This window comes from Leucoraja erinacea, chromosome 3, assembly GCF_028641065.1.
Source record: "Leucoraja erinacea ecotype New England chromosome 3, Leri_hhj_1, whole genome shotgun sequence".
In the NCBI taxonomy this organism is placed as follows: Eukaryota; Metazoa; Chordata; class Chondrichthyes; order Rajiformes; family Rajidae; genus Leucoraja; species Leucoraja erinaceus.
Genome location: NC_073379.1, coordinates 92,826,583 through 92,840,017, shown reverse-complemented (window position 1 = coordinate 92,840,017; position 13,435 = coordinate 92,826,583). Strand labels below are relative to the sequence as shown.

Sequence of the window (13,435 nt, the reverse complement as noted above, 5' to 3'; positions counted from 1 at the left end):
ACACAGCAGAATCAAAGTTTCCCACTGTGTGGGAAGGCACCAAAGTCAGTCTCTTCCTCCACTGTTCCTCGTGATCAGGGCCTCCCCAAGCCCTCCGCAGTTGCAGCTATGGGCGGCCCGATGTCCAGGACCGCTCGCCGGGGTGATACAAGTCCGACGTCGGGGCTGCGGGATGTCCTCAGCGGCGTGGACACAGAGTCGGCCCCCTCCTACCGGAGTCGGCGGCTCCCAAAGTCCGTAGGCCGCACCGGGTGGAGACTGCTCCTGGCGGCCCTCTGCAAGGCGCCCCAGGACTCCATGATGTTCAGCGCCGCCCTAGCTTGTGAGGAGGTAGGTGAGGAGGTAGTTTATGCAGATGGTCAGAATATGGCTTTTGTCTCCTTGTTATTTGGCTATATTAGCATTTTTTGGAATAGGATTAGGTATTGAGGGGAAAAATTAAGTGCTGGAGGAACTCTGCAGGTCAGGCAGCATCTGTGGCGGGAATGGATTGACAACAGTTCCTTTTAAAACATATTGTGTTATAAAGGGGAGGCCATTTGAAACTGAGATGAGAAAAATTTCACCCAGAGAGTTGTGAATTTGTGAATTTCTCTGCCATAGAAGGGAGTAGAGGCCAATTCACTGGATGAATTTAAAAGAGTTAGATAGAGCTTTTGGGGCTAGCGGAATCAAGGGATATGTGGAGAAGGCAGGCACGGGTTACTGATTGTGGATGATCAGCCATGATCACAATGAATGGTGGTGCAGGCTCGAAGGGCCCACTGGCCTCCTCCTGCAACCTATTTTCTATGTTTCTATTGTGTTGATTTTCAGCTTTAACAAACCACACATTATTTGTGGCCTATCATCTGTTTAACTTTTGGACATAACTTTTAATGTTCTGCAAATCATTTTTGAAGTAAACTTGTTGTCTTCATAGGCCATTAAGAGATTGGATATCCAAAAACTATGCAGATTCTTCAGATAGCGATGGACTTGTATCTAATAACACAACACCATCTAAAACTTTATTGGAAAGGATAAATACAAGGTAAGTGTAATAATAATATTGAACCTTTGTAGCCTTCCAGTCACAAAATGCCTGTCGATCTTTGTATTCAGTAACAGCCAGGTTCATTTCATCAAAGATAGACACAAAATGCTGGAGTAACTCAGTGGGTCAGGAGGCAACATCTCTGGATTGTGTATAAAATCCTGAGAGGGATAGATCGGGTAGGTGCACAGTCTCTTTCCCAGAGCAGGTGAATCAAGGACCAGAGGAATTAGGTTTAAGGGGAAAAGATTTAATAGGAATCTGAGGGGTAACATTTTCACAAAAAGGACAGTGGATGTATGTAACAAGATGCTGGGGGTTAGTTGACTATCCCAAAATTTAAGAAATTGTTAGACAGGTACATGGACAGGACAGGTTTGGAGGGATATGGACCAAACGCGGGTAGGTGGGACTAATGTAGCTGGGACATGAATGAATGAATAAATGGATGAATGAATACATTTATTGGCCAAGTATGTACACATACAAGGAACTTGCCTTGGTGCTCTGCTCGCAAGTAACAACGCGACATACAGTAACAATTAAGAATGACACATAAAACATTAATAATACAACATTACAGTTTAAACATGTGAATGAAATAAAATACCAGAAGAAAATGAGGCTACAGACTTTTGGTTATTGAGAAGAGCTACTACTCATGGGGAAAAAAAGCTGCTTTTATGTCTGGCTGTGGCTGCTTTGACGGTCTGGAGTCGCCATTCAGAGGGAAGTACTTCAAAGAGTTTGTGGTCAGGGTGAGAGGGGTCAGAGATGATCTTACCCGCTCGCTTCCTGGCCCTTGTAGTGTACAGTTCGTCAATGGAGGGAAGGTTGCGGACAACAACCTTCTCAGCTGATTGGACGATTTGCTGCAGCCTCCGGATGTCATGCTTGGTGGCTGAGCCAAACCAGACCATTGATGGAGTAGGTGAGGACAGACTCTACGATGGCCGTATAGAATTGGACCATCATTGTCGGTGGCAGGAAGTACATCTCTGTTGGGCCTTTTTGACTGTGGAGTCGATGGTGCCCCCCCACCCCCCCATTTCAGGTCCTTGGAGATGATGGGTCCAAGGAACTTAAAAGTCTCCACGGAGTGACTGTGGTGTTGTTGATGGTAGACAAAAATGCTGGAGAAACTCGGCGGGTGAGGCAGCATCTATGGAGCGAAGGAATGGGTGATGTTTCGGGTCGAGACCCTTCTTCAGACTGAGGGGATGAGGGGGGCTGGAAGAAGAAAGGAAGAGGCGGAGACAGTGGGCTGTGGGAGTGCTGGGAAGGGGAGGGGAAAGAGGGAGAAAGCAAGGACTACCTGAAATTGGAGAAGTCAATGTTCATACCGCTGGTGTGTAAACTACCCAAGTGAAATATGAGGTGCTGCTCCTCCAATTTACAGTGGGACTCACTCAGGCCAAGGAGGAGGTCCAGGACAGAAAGGTCGGATTCGGAATGGGAGGGGGAGTTGAAGTGCTGAGCCACCGGGTGATCAGGTTGGTTATTGCAAACTGAGTGGAGGTATTGGGTAAAGCGATCGCCAAGCCTGCGCTTGGTCTCACCGATGTAGAGTAGCTGACACCTAGAGCAGCGGATGCAATAGATGAGGTTGGAGGAGGTGCAAGTGAACCTCTGCCGCACCTGGAAAGACTACTTGGGTCCTTGGATGGAGTCGAGGGGGGAGGATAAGTGACAAGTTGTACATTTCCTGTGGTTGCAAGGGAAAGTACCAGGGGAAGGGGTGGTTTGGGTGGGAAGGGAAGAATTGACCAGGGAGTTACGGAGGGAGCGGTCGCTGCGGAAAGCCGGCAGGGGAGGAGATGGGAAGATGTGGCCAGTGGTGGGATCTTGTTGGAGGTGGCGAAAATGTCGGAGGATTATCTGTTGTATGTGACGGCTGGTAGGGTGGAAGGTGAGGCAAAGGGGACTATGCCCTTTTTACGAGTGTGGGGGATGGGGAGTGAGAGCTGAGTTACGGGGTATAAAAGAGCCTCATCTATAGTAGAAGAGGGGAACCCCCGTTCCCTGAAGAATGAAGACATCTCCGATGCCCTGGTTTGGAACACCTCATCCTGGGTGCAGATGCGGCATAGATGGAGGAATTGGGAGTAGGGGATGTCCTTACATGAAGCAGTGTTGGAACAAATGTAGTCCAGATAGCCATGGGAGTCAGTGGGTTTATAGTAGATGTTGGTCAGTAGTCTGTTGCTTGCGATGGAGTGAGGTCTAGAAACGGTAGGGACATGTCGCAAATGGTCCAGGTGAATTTGGGTGCCGGATGGAAGTTTGTGGTGAAATGGATGAAGTCAGTGAGTTCTGCATGGGTGCGGGAGGTAACACCAATGCAGTCGTTGATGTAGCAGAGGTCGACAACGGGACGCCTCGAACAAGAATTGTTCGACGTACCCTACAAAGAGGCAGACATAGCTGGATCCATGCGCGTGCCCATAGCTATGCCTTTGGAGGAAATGGGAGGAGTCAAACGAACAGTTGTTGAGGGTAAGGACCAGCGGGGGAGAGTATTGGTAGACGGGGATTGGTTAGTTCTGCAGTCGAGGAAGAAACGGAGGGCTTTAAAACCCTCCTGGTGGGGGATGGAGGTGTAGAGTGACTGGACATCCATGGTGAAGATGAGGGAATGGGGGCCTAGAAAACAGAAGTCATCGAGGAGACGAAGAGCGTGTGAGGTGCCTTGGACATAGGTAGGGAGGGATTTAACCAGGGGGGATAGGATGGAGTCGAGGAATGTGGAAATAAGTTTGGTGGGACATGAACAAGCAGAAACAATGGGTCTGCCAGGACAGTCAGGTTTGTGGATTTTGGGGAGGAGGTAAAATCGGGCCGTGCGGGGCTGGGGAACTATGAGGTTGGAGCTGGGGAGAGCAGGGAGCCAGAAGTGATGAAGCCAGTGATAGCATTTGAGATAATGGCCTGGTGCTCATCTGTGGGGTCATGGTCCAAGGATAAGTAGGAGGAGGTTTCTGAGAGTTGGCGCCTGGCCTCAGACTTGTAGAGATCAACGCGCCAGGCTACCACGGCACCTCCCATGTCGGCAGGTATGATCACCAGTTCTAGGCTGTTGCAGAGTGAGTGGAGGGCTGTACGTTTAGGGGGGAGGGGGGGAGAGGTTAGAGTGAGAAAGGGGAGTGGAGAAGTTGAGGCGCTTGATGTCCCGCCAGCAGTTTAAAATAAAAAGATCTAAAGGAGGTAGATGGCCATGGGGAGTCCAAGAGGAGGGGGTCCTTTGGAGATGGGAGATGGGGTCATCACTAGGGGGTGAGGACTCCTTCCCATGGAAAAACGCTTGAATGCGGAGGCGACGGAAGAAGAGCTCCACTTCGTGGCGAACGCGTAACTCATTGAAGTGGGGACGGAGGGAAACAAAGGTGAGGCCTCTGCTGAGGACAGACCATTCGGTATCAGAGTTGTTGATGGTGAGTGGGGGGAGGGGAGGGGGAGCTCTCCTAAAGTCTAACATCAATTCCACTGTCTTAAGAGCACTGATCTCCAGATTGTTACCAGGATGCCAGCTGTGTCACTTCCTGTCTGTAGGCAAACTTGAGAAGCTTGACAGAGGAGTCTGTGGCAAATAGACAATAAGGGCTGGAGAAGGCCAATTCGGTCCATCGAGCCAGCACCGCCATTCAGTGATCATGGCTGATCATCCACATTCAGTACCCCATTCCTGCCTTCGCCCCGTATACCCTATGTTTAAGAGCTCTATCTAACTATTTCCTTGAAAGCATCCAGAGAGTTGGTCTCCACTGCTTTCTGAGGCGGAGAATTCCATAGATTCACAACCCTCTGTGTGAAAACGGTTTTCTTCATCTCCGTTCTAAATGACTTATTCTTGAAGTGTGGCCCCTGGTTCTGGACTCCCCCAACATCGGGAACATGTTTCATGCTTCTAGTGTGTCCAATCCCTTAATAATCATAGGTTTCAATAAGATATCCTCTCATCCTTCTAAATTCCAGAGTATACAAGCCCAGCCATTCCATTCTATCAACATATGACAGTCCCACCATCTCGGAAATGAACCTCGTGAACGTACGCTGCATTTCCTCAATAGCAAGAATGTCCTTCCTCAAATTTGGACACCAAAACTGCACACAATACTCCAGGTGCCGTCTCACTGGGGCCCTGTACAACTGCAGAAGGACCTCTTTGCTCCTATACTCAACTCCTTGTTATGAAGGCCAACATGCATTCGCTTTCTTCACTGCCTGCTGTACTTGCATGCTTACTTGGTGGTGTAGAGAGAGTAAATGTGCTCCTATGCTGAGGGTCTGCGGGTCCGAGATGTGCTTTCCCAGCCTCACATGCTGCTTCCTGTCTCTCAGGAAGTGGGTGATCCACTGACAGAGGGGTTCAGGCGGCCAACTTGGAGAATTTGGAGTGTAGTAGCTCTGGCACAATGGTGTTGAATGCAGAGTTTAAATCAACAAACAAAATCCTTGCATAGGTCCCCTGGCGGTCTAGGTGCTGGAGGACGGTACAGGTCTTGGTTGACTGCGTCATCCACCAATCTATTGGCCCGGTATGCAAACAGCAGGGGGTTTGTGATCTTTTTCAGCTTGGCCATCACAAGTTTTTCAAGGGTCTTCATGACTACAGAGGTCAGTGTGACAGGCCTGTAGTCATTAAGACCAGTGATCCTTGTCTTTTTGTGTACAGGGCCAATAATGGAGACTTTGAAACAGGCAGGGACAGTACAGGTTTACAGAGACTGGTTGAAAATGTCTGTATAGACCGGTGCCATTTATTCGGCACAGAGATTGAGGGTATAGAGAGAAACATTGTCTGGTCCTGGAGATTTCCGGCTTTTCTGTCTTCTGAATAGCCTCTCCACCTCCTCAATTTCTATTGTTAGTGATGGAGGAGTGGCCAGACTGATATTGGGCAGCAAGGAAGGGGTGGGTAGCAAAGATCCTACAGCGGAGCAAGATAGGCTACTCCTGCTAAATGCAATGGACTGACGTGTAGTACGCTATGGAGGGGATCATGGGCATTTTTCCACGCCCATTTTAGCAACCTGAGCCTACCTAACCCGACCCGACTCGCACTGTAATCAATGTTGCGGGACAACAGTTTGTGTGGGTCAGATTCATAAATCTGTCAGTTCAAACTTCTTGTCAAGAATAAAATTTGATTCTGGTAATTGTCTTTTTTAATGTTTTTTAAATCATTTCTTTTTAAATGGCTCACAAGCAGTGTTTGAGTTGATTTTGTAGTAACCGGAACCGACCCGACTCGCAGGGTGATTGACAGGGGGGACTTTTTGTGCGTGATTATAGGGTTAGATTCATAATTCTGTTCTTGTTAAAGAATGAAATGTTTATAAACACACATACATGAAAATTATATAAATGTATATAACACACACAATTATATTTCTTCTAATCCAATAATGAACTTTATTTCAGACTAGACAAGGGACATTAAATAAGAAACATTGTAAATAAGAAACATTGTAAACCTCCCTGCAACTTCACACACACTAGGCCTTATCCCCCCTGGCACTCTCTCGCCTGCCCCCTTACTACAATGTCCCCCCTCCTATGCCCCTCTCCTCGCTGCCCCGGACTCCGCACTCCTTCTCCCCACTGCCCCGGGCCCCGCACTCCCCTTCTCCCCGCTGCCCCGCACTCTCTCTCTCCCCGCTGCCCCGGGCCCCGCACTCTCTCTCCCCGCTGCCCCGGGCCCCGCACTCTCTCTCCCCGCTGCTGCCCTGCACTCTCTCTCCCCGCTGCCCCGGGCCCCACACTCTCTCTCCTCGCTTCCCCGGACCCCGCACTCTCTCTGCCCCGGACCCCCGCTGCCCCCGGGCCCCGCACTCTCTCTCTCCCCGCTGCCCCAGGGCCCCGCACTCCCTCTCCCCGCTGCCCCGCACTCTCTCTCCCGCTGCCCCGGGCCCCGCACTCTCTCTCTCCCTGCTGCCCCGGGCCCCCCGCACTCTCTCTCCCCGCTGCCCTGGGCCCCGCACTCTCTCTCCCCGCTGCCCCGGGCCCCGCACTCTCTCTCCCCGCTCCCCCGCACTCTCTCTCCCCGCTGCCCCGCACTCTCTCTCTCCCGCCCCGCTCTCCCCCCGGCCCCGCACTCCTTCTCCTCAGTGGATGAGGCAGCCTCATGCAATCCTTGCATGTCTCACCCACTGAGTTTCTCCAGCATTTTAGTCTACCTTTGATTTATCCAACATCTGCAGTTCTTTCTTAAACGTGTTCACAGAAGGTGCGCGGCCGTGCCGGCGGCTTTGCGCAGGATGCGGTACAGCCAGAGCTCGGCCGCGCACTCGGGGCGGGCGCTCGGCGGGCCGGATGAATACAGGAAACAATATCTGCCTGCGGGACGATGATTTCGGCAATGGGCTGCATTCGGCCCGGGCGCCATAGGTTGCCGACCCCTGCCTTAAGATGGTACTGTATTTATGGAATTTCTTTATTCAATAATTGCAAAAAAAATACTTTCTGAATTCTAAAGAGGAAAAGAAAGAGCAATATCTGCTCTGTAGGTAACAAAGGAAGGAATCCACAGATATTTACTGTGGCTTGAATCTCAAATGGCACAGCACACCCAAATATTTTTTTGCTCGAGAGAACGATTGCCAAGACTGTGGAACTTTCTGCCCATTCAATAATGGCATGATATCTTTAACCTGCATCAGAAACGGAAGATAATATCTATATTATTAAAGATGTAATAGCAGTGCTTTTGGAAAGCAGTGATAGGATCAGTCAAAGTCAGCATGGATTTATGATGGGGAAATCATGCTTGAGTAATCTTCTGGAATTTTTGAGGGTGTAACAAGTTGAATGTATAAAGGTGAACCAGTGGATGTGGTGTATCTGGACTTTCAAAAAGCATTTGACAAGGTCCCACACAAGAGATTAGTGTGCAAAATTAGAGCGTATGCTATTGGGGGTAGGGTATTAACATGGGTGGAGAACTGGTTGGCAGACAGGAAGCAAAGTGTAGGAATTAACGGGTCTTTTTCAGAATGGCAGGCAGTGACTAGTTGGGTGCTGCAAAGCTCTGCAAGGAACCCCAGTTATTTACAATATATATTAACAATTTAGACGAAGGAATTAAATGTAACATCTCCAAGTTTGCGGATGACACCAAGTTGGGTGGCACTGTGAGATACGATGAGGCTGCAGGGTGACTTGGATATGTTGGGTGAGTGGGCAGATGCAATATAATGTGGATAAATGTGAGGTTATCCACTTTAGTGGCAAGAACAGGAAGGCAGATAATTATCTGAATGGTGCCGGATTAGGAAAAGGGGAGTGCAACGAGATCTGGGTATGCTTGTACATCAGTCACAGAAAGTAAGCATACAGATGCAGCAGACAGTGAATGGCATGTTGGCCTTCATTGCGAGAGGATTTGAGTTTGGGAGCAAGGAGATCCTCGTGCAGTTCTACAGGGCCGCACCTCCAGTTTAAATTCCATTTGGAATATTTTGGAGGACCAAGACCAAGAAACCAAGAACCAAGAACCTGGAGTGAGACCGCGCCTGTAATGAGACCGCACCTGGAGTATTGTGTGCAATTTTGGTCTCCTAATTTGAGGAAGGAGATTTTTGTTATTGAGGGAATGCAGCGTAGGTTCACCAGGTTAATTCCCGGTATGGCAGGACTCGCATATGATGAAAGAATGGGTCGACTGGGCTTGTATTCGCTGGAATTTTGAAGGATGAGAGGGGATCTTATAGTGCATATAAAATTCTTAAAGGATTGGACAGGCTACATGCAGGCAAAATGCTCCCGATGTTGGGGGAGTCAGATTCAGATTCAGATTCAATTTTAATTGTCATTGTCAGTGTACAGTACAGAGACAACGAAATGCATTTAGCATCTCCCTTGAAGAGCGACATAGCAAACGATTTTGAATAAAAAATAATAAGTGTCGGGGGGGGGGGGGGGGGGGGGGGGGGGGGGGGGGGGGGGGGGGGGGGGGTGATTGGCAGTCACTGAGGTACGTTGTTGAGTAGAGTGACAGCCGCCGGAAAGAAGCTGTTCCTCGACCTGCTGGTTCGGCAACGGAGAGACCTGTAGTGCCTCCCGGATTGTAGGAGGGTAAACAGTCCATGGTTGGGGTGAGAGCAGTCCTTGGCGATGCTGAGCGCCCTCCGCAGACAGCGCTTGCTTTGGACAGACTCAATGGAGGGGAGCGTGGAACCGGTGATGCGTTGGGCAATTTTCACCACCCTCTGCAATGCCTTCCGGTCGGAGACAGAGCAGTTGCCATACCATACTGTGATGCAGTTGGTAAGGATGCTCTCGATGGTGCAGTGGTAGAAGTTCACCAGGATCTGAGGAGACAGATGGACCTTCTTCAGTCTCCTCAGGAAGAAGAGACGCTGATGAGCCTTCTTGATCAGAGTAGAGGTATTGTGGGTCCAAGAGAGGTCATCGGAGATGTTGACTCCCAGGAACCTGAAGCTAGAAGTAGGCGGCGCGGCTCTGGCCAGCAGCGGCCTCTGCAGTCTGTCCGCGTTTTTATTATTTTTTGTCTGTGTTTTTATGTAGTTTTTGTTATTTTTTGTTGGGGTGTGTGTGTGGGGGGATGGGGGTGGGGTGGGAGGGGGGGGGAAACTTTTGAATCTCTCCCTGCACTGGAGACCCGACCTTTTCTCGTCGGGTCTCAGGTGTCGTTGAGGCCGCAACGAGGAGCGGCCTCCAACGGGAAGAAGCCGGGGACTCTGGTGCCGACTCACCATCGCCGTCGCGGGGCTGGCCGAGACCGGAGCGGGTGGAGCGGTGGAGGAGCGCTGCTGCTGCTGCTGCCGCTGCTGCTGCTGCCGATGCCGCTGCTGCTGCTGAGTCGGAGGCTGCTACTGCGGGTCTGCGGACGGCGGCACCGGGAGCCCGCGGATCCCTGGAGGGAGACCGCTTTTCGGGGCTCCTGCAACGGCGAATTCTCCCGCCCGAGTTGCGGGGTTGAAGAGCTGGAGCGGGGCCTGACACCACTGCCCCGCGCGGCTGGAATGGCCGCGGGACTTTGCGAGCGCACACCGGGGGCTCCAACATCAAGACCCGGTGAGCGACCTCGCACCACCCGGCGTGGCTTCAATGGCCGCGGGGGACAATCGCCATCGCCAGCCGGGGGCTTTGACTTTGACTCTGACATCGGGGGGGGGGGAGAGTGCAGTGGAGAGATAAGTTTTTTTGGCCTTCCATCACAGCTATGTGATGGATGTTTATGTAAAATGTAATTATGTTGTGTCTGGGGTCTATTTGTGTGTAATGTATGGCTGCAGAAACGGCATTTCGTTTGGACCTCCAGGGGTCCAAATGACAATTAAATTGACTCTTGACTCTTGACTCTAGAAACACGTTCCACCTCCGTCCCGTTAATGTGGATGGGGGTGTGCGTGCCGCCTCTGGACTTCCTGAAGTCTACAATGACCTCCTTGGTCTTCTTGGAGTTAAGGGCCAGGTTGTTGTCAGCGCACCATGCTGCTAAGTGCTGGACCTCCTCCCTGTAGGCCAGCTCATCGTTGTTGCTGATGAGGCCAATCACCGTTGTATCATCTGCATACTTGATGATGGTGTTAGTACCATGTACAGGTGTGCAGTCATAGGTGAAGAGGGAGTAGAGGAGGGGGCTCAGCACCAGGGGTCCGTTTAAGAATAAGGGGTAGGCCATTTAGGACTGAGATGAGGAAAAACTTTTTCACCCAGAGAGTTGTGAATCTGTGGAAGGCATCGGAGGCCAATTCATTGGATGTTTGCAAGAGAGAATTAGATTTAGCTCTTAGGGCTAACGGAATCAAGGGATATGGGGAAAAATCAGGAACGGGGTACTGATATTAGATGATCAGCCATGATCATATTGAATGACGGTGCTGGCTCGAAGGGCCGAATGGCCTAATCCTGCACCTATTTTTCTATGTTCCATGTTATCTAGCCGAATTGAAAAAAATATTTGTCATATTTTTCTTTGGCAAGTTTGCAATGATTATGTGAAATGTTAGCAATGTACCTGTGATCTGTGGTAGAATTTGCCATTTCAGCAGTTTTATACGTTTAAAGATATGCATTGAAAGGTGAAAATGCAAAACAACCATTTTACCATTATCAAATAGATCTTCCATAAAATCTGAATTTTTGTTTGCTAGAAAAAGAGCTGGACAGAATCAACAGTTAGTTGATGGATTTTCAGGAGACCAATGGACATGTTCAGTAAAACACAGACCACAGCAGAAGGCATTCAGTCAAACCAATCAGGTTGACCTTTCTGAAGCAATAAAGAATAAGGTAAGCGACTAATATTAACTGGAAAGAAACCCATCGTAGTATACGTTTTTTGGTGATTATGTAGTGCAACTGTAGCTTTTACCACCAAATAATCAGGGATGGTTTAATCTAATGTCATTATTGTATGTGCTTTCATAGCTTGGTTTCTTGCAATCATTGGCAACTTTTCTTGAACACAATTGTAACTCGGTCGCAAATATGGTGAAATGGTATTTATCAATGGAGAAGTTTATATCAATTTAATGGAGTAAAGATATGGGGAATAATAGCTTTTTTTCAGTTGTGCCATTTTCCTTTTTCCTGGAATGTACCTGTCTAGCTGGAAGTAGTTGTTCAAATGTGGCAATTACACCTTCCTCTCATGGCATTACATATTGTGCATTGCATAACATCTAGTCTTCGTAGTTCACGTGTCTTTTTAAAAAAAATGTTGTCAATGTTTTAATTGCTTACTTTATTTGTTATATCGTATTTGAAAGGATTTGTTTGAGAGGTATATGATTTATATTATTCGTAAAGATAATTGAAGATCATTTTGTATAATGGAAGGCAAGAAAGATTCCTCTGCTGTTCCTACCATGCTGCTGCACCCGCTGAGTTTCTCCAGCATTTTTGTGTACCTTCGATCTTCCAGCATCTGCAGTTCCTTCTTGAACAAGAAAGATTCCTCGCTCAGGAACAATGGAAAAACAATTTTAAATTGAGAGCCACAGAAATGCAAATTCTCTGTTCTCTCAGGAAAGAACTGTTCTTAACATCTGACCTTGTCACCACTGGCCTTCCATTGTCTATTTACTTTGAAACAGACTGCCTTATTCAACACCGCCTATATACTGAATCATCATGTAAACTAGAGTCAACTCACTCCTTAAATCATGCTTATATCATAAAACTTTTATCCCATCTTATTAATATGTTTTAAATGCTCCTTTCCCTAGGCCTCAATAACCACCACTCATATCATCATAATTTGTCATATTCAAGTTTTTTAGTAAGACCAAATGGTATGATGGTCAATTGCCCTACAAGAGGCCCTCTACCACCTATTATCACTTCAAGGTATTCTTCGTGAATCAAAAGCCACATCTCATTCTTTTGCACCCTTTTAGTGCTTTTCCACTGTATGTTCATCATTAATCCCGTCCATATGCAAAATGCTATATATGAAAGATCACTTGCTTGTTATGAATCCATTTTCGTCATGTATCAGATACTCCTGAGCAATTGGCCATCATCTATCGTCCTAACAGTCGCTGAAATCTTAGCATCAACTGCAAACCTGCCTGCATCTTCGACATAACTAAGAATAGAAAATGTATCTGTCCTAACGCTGATTCCTGTGACATGCCACAGATGATCAGTGGCCAAACAGTTTACATGTATAGTTCCACTACTTCCTATCATGGCTTCCCTGCCTATTCTTAATGTATTTCAACCAATACAAGAGGCATTGCTCGCAGAGAAGCATCTTTGCAATTGTCGGTCAAAGGCTTTTTTACAAGTTAACTTAGACCATGACTGGTTGCTTTTGTCCATCTCTCAAGCATCTTGGCTATTTGCTGATGTCAGTCCAATGAGCCTATCATTGCCAATGTGCTTGTCTGTTCATGAACTGGCTTTTAGCTGAAGAGGTCTTTGCAGTGTGTGATGACCTATAGAAATAGTATGTTCAAAGTACTTTCAGGGTAGTCCAATCCCAATGAAGACTTTTGGGCAATGTCATATGGCCTAGATACTCAGCCATTTTCAGATTTCTAATTCTTCACAAACCAGCAAGTTAATTCAAATTTATAATAGGTTTTGTTAACAATATCTTGAAATTCTAATCATTAAGCATTGTTTTTAAAATTGAAGACTATAGTGAAGTTCCTTTTAAATATTTCTGGTGTGCAGGTATAAGTTTGTTTTTATAATAATAAATAATACCATTCAAATGAGGAGGAATCAAGTGATTTTATTTGTCAGCCTCTTAAACTCATTTCTATATTAGTCACATAATGTCCGAGGCAATGGCAGAAAACAGCAACAAGATACACCTAACCAGAAGAAGAAGCCTAATGGAGTAAACAGTCAGCAGGCCAAACAATACCAGATATTGGTGAGTTTTTTGCTATAAATTAAGTAAAAATGAGGGATTGTTCC

General features: G+C 47.8%; 1 protein-coding gene across 3 annotated transcripts in view; it reads left to right on the top strand.

The window, feature by feature from the left end:
* The window catches only part of dcp2 (decapping mRNA 2), a 30,330-nt gene that overhangs the window by 16,153 nt on the left and 742 nt on the right, over nucleotides 1-13,435 (top strand). For 2 of the 3 annotated variants that reach the window (XM_055633196.1, XM_055633195.1), the window contains exons 7-9: nucleotides 923-1,033; nucleotides 11,155-11,293; nucleotides 13,284-13,391. In XM_055633196.1, the coding sequence (XP_055489171.1) occupies nucleotides 923-1,033; nucleotides 11,155-11,293; nucleotides 13,284-13,391 (358 nt within the window). Of the gene's footprint in view, nucleotides 1-922; nucleotides 1,034-11,154; nucleotides 11,294-11,842; nucleotides 13,181-13,283; nucleotides 13,392-13,435 lie in introns of those variants that run through there. The other variant, XM_055633197.1, reaches the window with a different exon arrangement.